Source organism: Atractosteus spatula, chromosome 8, assembly GCF_055471065.1.
Source record: "Atractosteus spatula isolate fAtrSpa1 chromosome 8, fAtrSpa1.hap1, whole genome shotgun sequence".
Classification (NCBI taxonomy): domain Eukaryota; kingdom Metazoa; phylum Chordata; class Actinopteri; order Semionotiformes; family Lepisosteidae; genus Atractosteus; species Atractosteus spatula.
In genome coordinates, this window is record NC_142713.1 from 915,320 (window position 1) to 924,648 (window position 9,329).

Below are 9,329 nucleotides of genomic sequence, written 5' to 3' on the forward strand. Positions count from 1 at the left end.
ACACAGCTCTGACACTGAATAACCTTCTAGTGTCTGGGACAGTGTCACTGTGGACACAGCTCTGACACTGAATAACCTTCTAGTGTCTGGGACAGTGTCACTGTGGACACAGCTCTGACACTGAATAACCTTCTAGTGTCTGGGACAGTGTCACTGTGGACACAGCTCTGACACTGAATAACCTTCTAGTGTCTGGGACAGTGTCACTGTGGACACAGCTCTGTCCCTGAATAACCTTCTAGTGTCTGGGACAGTGTCACTGTGGACACAGCTCTGTCCCTGAATAACCTTCTAGTGTCTGGGACAGTGTCGCTGTGGACACAAAACAGAGAATCATACATTGTCACTGACACTGGGACACTGTATGATTCTCTGTTTTGTTTTGTTTGCTGTCAGCATGTCTGCAGGCAGTCCAGTAGAGGGCGCTGGCTGTATTACCTGGTGGGGCCTCAGTCCAGCTCTGGACCTCATAGACACTGGTGAGAGACACACTTCCTGTCCCTCTCCCTCTCCCTCTCCCTCTCTCCCTCTCTCCCTCTCCCTCTACTGGATCCTCTCTCTCTCTTTCCGGCTCCTTGCTGGCTCCGCTGTCTGTCTCCCTGCTGTCATGTCGGTGGCTCCGGTCCCCCAACTCTCCCCCTCTCCCTCTCCCTCTCCCTCCCAGCGCCCGGGGCCTTCGGACAGCAGGCTGAGGTCAGCATCCTGCTGATGGGCAGCGGGGACCTGCGACACCTCCTGAAGACCGTGGCCGGGCGGGCGGGCGGCCCGGCGCTGCATGTGAGTGGCGGGTGACATCGAGAACAAATCTGTGGCCACAAACACAGCTCAGGCCCAGTTCACAGAGCCCTGTGGTCACGTCTCCCTCTCCCTCTCCCTGGTCTCCAGTTCTATGTTGTAGAGAACAGTCTGGAGCTGATCGCCCGGCACCTCCTCCTGCTCTCGCTGGCTCTGGAGCCGCCCAGTAGGATGGGCCTGCAAGGTATGGCTAATACTCTCACACTGTACCCCCACAGTCCAGAGACCACCGGTCCAGTCTGGGTCACACTGTACCCCCACAGTCCAGAGACCACCGGTCCAGTCTGGTCACACTGTACCCCTACAGTCCAGAGATCACCGGTCCAGTCTGGGTCACACTGTACCCCTACAGTCCAGAGATCGCCGGTCCAGTCTGGGTCACACTGTAACCCTACAGTCCAGAGATCGCCGGTCCAGTCTGGGTCACACTGTACCCCCACAGTCCAGAGATCGCCGGTCCAGTCTGGGTCACACTGTACCCCCACAGTCCAGAGATGGCCGGTCCAGTCTGGGTCACACTGTACCCCTACAGTCCAGAGATCTCCGGTCCAGTCTGGGTCACACTGTACCCCTACGGTCCAGAGATCGCCGGTCCAGTCTGGGTCACACTGTACCCCTACGGTCCAGAGATGGCCGGTCCAGTCTGGGTCACACTGTACCCCTACGGTCCAGAGATGGCCGGTCCAGTCTGGGTCACACTGTACCCCCACGGTCCAGAGATGGCCGGTCCAGTCTGGGTCACACTGTACCCCCACAGTCCAGAGACCACCGGTCCAGTCTGGGTCACACTGTACCCCTACAGTCCAGAGATCACCGGTCCAGGCTGGGTCACACTGTACCCCTACAGTCCAGAGACCACCGGTCCAGTCTGGGTCACACTGTACCCCCACAGTCCAGAGACCACCGGTCCAGTCTGGGTCACACTGTACCCCCACAGTCCAGAGATCACCGGTCCAGTCTGGGTCACACTGTACCCCCACAGTCCAGAGATCACCGGTCCAGTCTGGGTCACACTGTACCCCCACAGTCCAGAGACCGCCGGTCCGGTCTGGGTCACACTGTACCCCCACAGTCCAGAGACCGCCGGTCCGGTCTGGGTCACAATGTAACCCTACAGTCCAGAGATCACTGGTCCAGGCTGGGTCACACTGTACCCCTACAGTCCAGAGATTGCCGGTCCAGTCTGGGTCACAATGTACCCCTACAGTCCAGAGATCACTGGTCTTATCAGTGCAGTGTTAATGTACTGGAGTGTCCAGTCAGTGTGTCTGTATTAACCCCTCTCTCTCTCAGTGCAGTGTTCATGTACTGGAGTGTCCAGTCAGTGTGTGTGTATTAACCCCTCTCTCTCTCAGTGCAGTGTTAATGTACTGGAGTGTCCAGTCAGTGTGTGTGTATTAACCCCTCTCTCTCTCAGTGCAGTGTTAATGTACTGGAGTGTCCAGTCAGTGTGTCTGTATGAACCCCTCTCTCTCTCAGTGCAGTGTTAATGTCCTGGAGTGTCCAGTCAGTGTGTCTGTATTAACCCCTCTCTCTCTCAGTGCAGTGTTCATGTACTGGAGTGTCCAGTCAGTGTGTCTGTATTAACCCCTCTCTCTCTCAGTGCAGTGTTAATGTACTGGAGTGTCCAGTCAGTGTGTCTGTATGAACACCTCTCTCTCTCTCAGTGCAGTGTTAATGTACTGGAGTGTCCAGTCAGTGTGTCTGTATGAACCCCTCTCTCTCTCAGTGCAGTGTTAATGTACTGGAGTGTCCAGTCAGTGTGTCTGTATTAACCCCTCTCTCTCTCAGTGCAGTGTTAATGTACTGGAGTGTCCAGTCAGTGTGTCTGTATTAACCCCTCTCTCTCTCAGTGCAGTGTTAATGTACTGGAGTGTCCAGTCAGTGTGTGTGTATGAACCCCTCTCTCTCTCAGTGCAGTGTTAATGTACTGGAGTGTCCAGTCAGTGTGTCTGTATTAACCCCTCTCTCTCTCAGTGCAGTGTTAATGTACTGGAGTGTCCAGTCAGTGTGTCTGTATTAACCCCTCTCTCTCTCAGTGCAGTGTTAATGTACTGGAGTGTCCAGTCAGTGTGTCTGTATTAACCCCTCTCTCTCTCAGTGCAGTGTTAATGTACTGGAGTGTCCAGTCAGTGTGTGTATTAACCCCTCTCTCTCTCAGTGCAGTGTTAATGTACTGGAGTGTGCAGTCAGTGTGTCTGTATTAACCCCTCTCTCTCTCAGTGCAGTGTTAATGTGCTGGAGTGTCCAGTCAGTGTGTCTGTATTAACCCCTCTCTCTCTCAGTGCAGTGTTAATGTGCTGGAGTGTCCAGTCAGTGTGTGTGTATTAACCCCTCTCTCTCTCAGTGCAGTGTTAATGTACTGGAGTGTCCAGTCAGTGTGTCTGTATGAACCCCTCTCTCTCTCAGTGCAGTGTTCATGTACTGGAGTGTCCAGTCAGTGTGTGTGTATGAACCCCTCTCTCTCTCAGTGCAGTGTTAATGTACTGGAGTGTCCAGTCAGTGTGTGTGTATGAACCCCTCTCTCTCTCAGTGCAGTGTTCATGTACTGGAGTGTCCAGTCAGTGTGTTTGTCTTGCCCCCTCTCCAGACAGCTCAGGACGTGTCCTATCACACAGTACAGACCCTATTCCAGGCTCTGGCCTCTAGGAGTGTCTGTGTATTAACCCCTCTCTCTCTCTCTCTCTCAGAGAAGGTAGAGCTGTTCCTGGAGCTGTATGGCAACAGTCTGGTTCGCAGTCAGACAGCTCAGTACCTGAGTGAGAGGAGCACCGATCTGATTCACTTCCTGACGGGGATGGAGACGGGACCGAGGACCCTGCTGCCCAACGTGGACATCACCGCCCTGAAGGTCTGCATGGCCCCGCCCCCCCCGTCCGCCGGCCTGGCGAGCTCCCCGCCCGCCTCTCACCCGGCCCCTCGGCCTCCGTGTCCCCCCCAGTACAAGGAGCGTGACCAGCTGGAGGGCGTGTGCCAGTTCTGGAGGGGCTCGTCCAGCTTCGCCGTGGACCGGCTGTGGGACGCTCGGGTCAGGCAGCACCTGGGCAGCCGCTACGACTCCCGGAAGGGGGCCTTCGACTGGGACCTCGCGCTGAAGCTGCACCACAAGGGGGTGAGATCGGACGACACTGCCCTCTGGGGTACACAGCTGTAACCCCAGCCCCGCCACTGGGGCCGTGACTGCGGGCTCATATAGAGTCACTCTTACTGACACGGCTGTAACCCCAGCCCCGCCGCTGGGGCCGTGACTGCGGGCTCATATAGAGTCACTCTTACTGACACGGCTGTAACCCCAGCCCCGCCGCTGGGGCCGTGACTGCGGGCTCATCTAGAGTCACTCTTACTGACACGGCTGTAACCCCAGCCCCGCCGCTGGGGCCGTGACTGCGGGCTCATCTAGAGTCACTCTTACTGACACGGCTGTAACCCCAGCCCCGCCGCTGGGGCCGTGACTGCGGGCTCATATAGAGTCACTCTTACTGACACGGCTGTAACCCCAGCCCCGCCGCTGGGGCCGTGACTGCGGGCTCATATAGAGTCACTCTTACTGACACGGCTGTAACCCCAGCCCCGCCGCTGGGGCCGTGACTGCGGGCTCATATAGAGTCACTCTTACTGACACGGCTGTAACCCCAGCCCCGCCGCTGGGGCCGTGACTGCGGGCTCATATAGAGTCACTCTTACTGACACGGCTGTAACCCCAGCCCCGCCGCTGGGGCCGTGACTGCGGGCTCATATAGAGTCACTCTTACTGACACGGCTGTAACCCCAGCCCCGCCGCTGGGGCCGTGACTGCGGGCTCATATAGAGTCACTCTTACTGACACGGCTGTAACCCCAGCCCCGCCGCTGGGGCCGTGACTGCGGGCTCATCTAGAGTCACTCTTACTGACACGGCTGTAACCCCAGCCCCGCCGCTGGGGCCGTGACTGCGGGCTCATATAGAGTCACTCTTACTGACACGGCTGTAACCCCAGCCCCGCCGCTGGGGCCGTGACTGCGGGCTCATATAGAGTCACTCTTACTGACACGGCTGTAACCCCAGCCCCGCCGCTGGGGCCGTGACTGCGGGCTCATATAGAGTCACTCTTACTGACACGGCTGTAACCCCAGCCCCGCCGCTGGGGCCGTGACTGCGGGCTCATATAGAGTCACTCTTACTGACACGGCTGTAACCCCAGCCCCGCCGCTGGGGCCGTGACTGCGGGCTCATATAGAGTCACTCTTACTGACACGGCTGTAACCCCAGCCCCGCCGCTGGGGCCGTGACTGCGGGCTCATATAGAGTCACTCTTACTGACACGGCTGTAACCCCAGCCCCGCCGCTGGGGCCGTGACTGCGGGCTCATATAGAGTCACTCTTACTGACACGGCTGTAACCCCAGCCCCGCCGCTGGGGCCGTGACTGCGGGCTCATATAGAGTCACTCTTACTGACACGGCTGTAACCCCAGCCCCGCCGCTGGGGCCGTGACTGCGGGCTCATATAGAGTCACTCTTACTGACACGGCTGTAACCCCAGCCCCGCCACTGGGGCTGTGATCAGACTGTGATCAGACTGTGGCCTGGCGGTCTCCTCCTGGAAGTAATCTGTCTTGTGCTCTGTTGTGTCCCAGGCCTCCCTCATCAGTAAGCAGCAGTACGTGCGCTGGAGGGAGCAGGGAGTGGCCTTCGAGATGAGAGAGGGGATCTACGAGTCGGCCAACCGCAGCCTGGCGTCGGGCAGAGTCTTCAGACATGTCGGTCGCCTTCATCGGCGCTCACTTCCCCTCTCTTGTTTCTCTCTCGTGACTGAAAATGTCGCTGTGTCAGTTGTCTATTTCAACCTCTTTCTCTCTCTCTCTTTCCTTTCCTGCTCCTCAGAAGGGAGACCGTGTTCCAGTGCGGGGATACTGGGGTGACATTGTGACCAGTCCCTACATCTCCTTCGGCATCCAGACTGACGAGCCCTCACTGCTCAAAACATTCAATGGACAGCACACCAAGGTCAGCGTGGCTGTGATCTAGTGGCTACGTCTTGTATTGTACTGTCGTTAATGTAGTTAGTGTTAATGTCCTGGAGTGTCCAGTCAGTGTGTCTGTATTAACCCCTCTCTCTCTCTCAGTGCAGTGTTCATGTACTGGAGCGTCCAGTGTGTGTGTATTAACCCCTCTCTCTCTCAGTGCAGTGTTAATGTACTGGAGTGTCCAGTCAGTGTGTGTGTATGAACCCCTCTCTCTCTCAGTGCAGTGTTAGTGTACTGGAGTGTCCAGTCAGTGTGTGTGTATTAACCCCTCTCTCTCTCAGTGCAGTGTTAATGTACTGGAGTGTCCAGTCAGTGTGTGTGTATTAACCCCTCTCTCTCTCAGTGCAGTGTTCATGTACTGGAGTGTCCAGTCAGTGTGTGTGTATGAAAACCTCTCTCTCTCAGTGCAGTGTTAATGTACTGGAGTGTCCAGTCAGTGTGTCTGTATTAACCCCTCTCTCTCTCTCTCAGTGCAGTGTTAGTGTACTGGAGTGTCCAGTCAGTGTGTCTGTATTAACCCCTCTCTCTCTCTCAGTGCAGTGTTAATGTACTGGAGTGTCCAGTCAGTGTGTCTGTATTAACCCCTCTCTCTCTCAGTGCAGTGTTAGTGTACTGGAGTGTCCAGTCAGTGTGTTTGTCTTGCCCCCTCTCCAGACAGCTCAGGACGTGTCCTATCACACAGTACAGACCCTATTCCAGGCTCTGGCCTCTAGGAGTGTCTGTGACCCTGATGATCACACCAGTGTTGCACAACGAGATGGTACCATGGAAGGTGAGGAATCTTCAACCGGTCACGGAGCCAGTCGGAAAACTCCTGACTACGGTGAGCCGCTGGGGACACCTCTGACTGTGTTGTTGTTGTATACTGGACAGAGTCTGTGTTACCCCTTTCTTACTGTTACTGTCGCTGTGTTGTGTGTCTCTTCTCCAGCCCTGCTGTCTGTACAGACTGTGTGTCTCCTGTTCTTCTTGTTACTGTCAGTGTGTTGTGTGTCTCTGCTCCAGCCCTGCTGTGTCTGTACAGACTGTGTGTCTCCTGTTCTTGTCGTTACTGTCACTGTGTTGTGTCTCTGCTCCAGCCCTGCTGTCTGTACAGACTGTGTGTCTCCTGTTCTTGTTGTTTCTGTCGCTGTGTTGTGTGTCTCTGCTCCAGCCCTGCTGTGTCTGTACAGACTGTGTGTCTCCTGTTCTTCTTGTTTCTGTCTCTGTGTTGTGTGTCTCTGCTCCAGCCCTGCTGTGTCTGTACTGACTGTGTGTCTCCTGTTCTTGTTGTTTCTGTCACTGTGTTGTGTGTCTCTGCTCCAGCCCTGCTGTGTCTGTACAGACTGTGTGTCTCCTGTTCTTGTTGTTACTGTCACTGTGTTGTGTGTCTCTGCTCCAGCCCTGCTGTGTCTGTACAGACTGTGTGTCTCCTGTTCTTGTTGTTACTGTCACTGTGTTGTGTGTTAATGCCCTCTCTCTCTCTCTGCCCCAGCCCTGCTGCTCCTGGACAGAGTGAAGGTCACTTTCCTGCCAGTGGACAGCGTGTCCAGGCTGCACGAGAAGCAGAGCTTCAGACAGAGGTTTCACATCATCTGCTGCTCCTGCAGGTCTGTGGCTCTGGCTGCCCTCAGCCTCATGGCGCTGGAGCCCTGGGGCTCTGGGATCAATTCCAGACCTGGGTGCTGTCTGTGTGGAGTCTGCATGTTCTCCTTGTGTTCACGTGGGTTTCCTCCGGGTGCTCCGGTTTCTTCCCACTGTTCAGAGACATGCTGGTGGGTTAATTGTCTTCTGGGAAAATTGGCCCTGGTATGAGTGTGTGTGTGTCTGTGTGTGTCCTGTGATGGACTGGCCCTGGTGTGAGTGTGTGTGTCCTGTGATGGACTGGTGTCCAGTCCAGGTGTACCCTGTCTTGTGCCCGTTGCTTGCTGGGATAGACTCCTGCTCCCCTGTACCCCTGAGTCAGATGAGTGTTTAGGGATTGCATGATGAAGTTCCTCACGATCTGTCCGTGTCGCCGAGTGTGAAAGATGTCGGACCGCCGCGCTCCGGCTCGGAGGGGTGAGTGTGGCGGGAGCTCGGGGGCGAGCCAGACCTTCACGCCCGTCTCTGTGTCTGTGTCACAGCATGGTGCACCAGCTGGGGGCGACGCTGAGGCCGATCGCAGCTCCGGGGGCCAGCCTGGTCGTGGAGCTGGCCAAGTAAGTCCAGACCGAGCTCTAGGTCTCCCTGCACTGCTCTGGTGCTGTCCCATACCGGGCCGTCCGCAATCTGGGACCCCCGTCTCCGCGGCGGCCCCTGTGCAGTGATGGGGGAGGGCGCTGGGGCCCTGCAGAGCCCCCCTGCCTCCCCACGGGCCTCTCACAGCGTGTTCAGCACGACCTGTCACTTTCCTAATGGCCCATAGAATGTAAACAGCTGCTTGCTGAATTATTCACGGCCTGGTGTGCATGAAAAATTCACGTCTCTCTGCTCCGCTAAAAATATCACGGTGGCCATCTGTGTGTCTCGCGCTCGGGCTGACAGGACTCATCGTTCAAGGACCGGCTCGGTTTGATCCAGCCTGGCCCCGCGCCCCGCGAACAAGGGAGTCAGGCCGAAGCGGTTTGTTCTGGGAAGAGCGCGTTCGGCAGAGTCCTTGGCCGAACGTTTTAACAAACGGGAGGAGCCCAGCAGGACCGAAACTGACTCCCCCCCCCACCCCCGCGGAAATTCTGTGTTGCTGCGAGACGTACTTCGCCTCAGGCCCAAAAAGTAACCGTTCTCTTTCAGCAGGTGTACATCTCCATGTTCGATCAGGAGGGAGGACAGCAAGGCTTGTGGCGTTAAACTGTCGCCTCACAGCTCGGGGGCCCTGGGTTCAGTTCCTGGGGTGCTGTCTGTGTGGAGTCTGTATGTTCTCCCTGTATTAGTGTGGGTCTCCTTCCACAGTCCAGAGACATGCTGGGAGGTGAACTGGCGTCGGGGAGAATTGACCCTGCTGCGCGTGTTTGTGTCTGTGTGTGTCCCCGAGATCGGCTAGCATCCCGTCCAGGGTGTACCCCATCGTGCTGGGACAGGACCCTGAATTGGAAGAACTGGTTATAAAAACGGAAGGATGGGTTCAGTCTCTTGAAGTGCAAGTGTTGTAGCAGTCAGTGAGCGACCAGCGAGCAGTGGTCCCTGCAGAAGAATAGTTGCAGTCACTCAACCAAGCAAGCTCTGTCACTTCAGGTGTCATGGTCTAACCCTCCTCCCCTCCCCCCCCTCAGGTACATCTTGGACCTGTCCAGGGAGCAGGAGACAGGATTCGCCGAGCGGGTGGCTGACATCGCCAGGGAGGCGGGGTTTGAGGCGGCGGGGGAGAAGAGTGATGTCATCGCCACGTTCCGCCTCCGTGACCCCGAGCCTGCGCGCAGGATGTGATGTCAGTCGCCTGCTGGACTTGGACGCAAACGAGGGGGGACGCCCCAGGTGGTTCCCCCCTTGTTCCCTGGCACGTGTTGACACAGACTCGGACTGGAACTGGTAGTCTGTCAGTTGAGTTACAGCGCCACTGGGATCCAAGTGGG

General features: G+C 56.7%; 1 protein-coding gene across 1 annotated transcript; it reads left to right on the forward strand.

The window, feature by feature from the left end:
• Nucleotides 1–397: 397 nt before the first annotated feature.
• dnaaf3l (dynein axonemal assembly factor 3 like) lies at nucleotides 398–9,183 on the forward strand. The gene is made up of 10 exons (XM_088923553.1): nucleotides 398–479; nucleotides 665–777; nucleotides 886–979; nucleotides 3,486–3,907; nucleotides 5,410–5,532; nucleotides 5,657–5,779; nucleotides 6,454–6,622; nucleotides 7,274–7,388; nucleotides 7,905–7,979; nucleotides 9,030–9,183. Exons 1-10 carry the CDS (start codon nucleotides 398–400, stop codon nucleotides 9,181–9,183), a joined length of 1,470 nt encoding a protein of 489 aa, XP_088779679.1.
• Nucleotides 9,184–9,329: the final 146 nt, after the last annotated feature.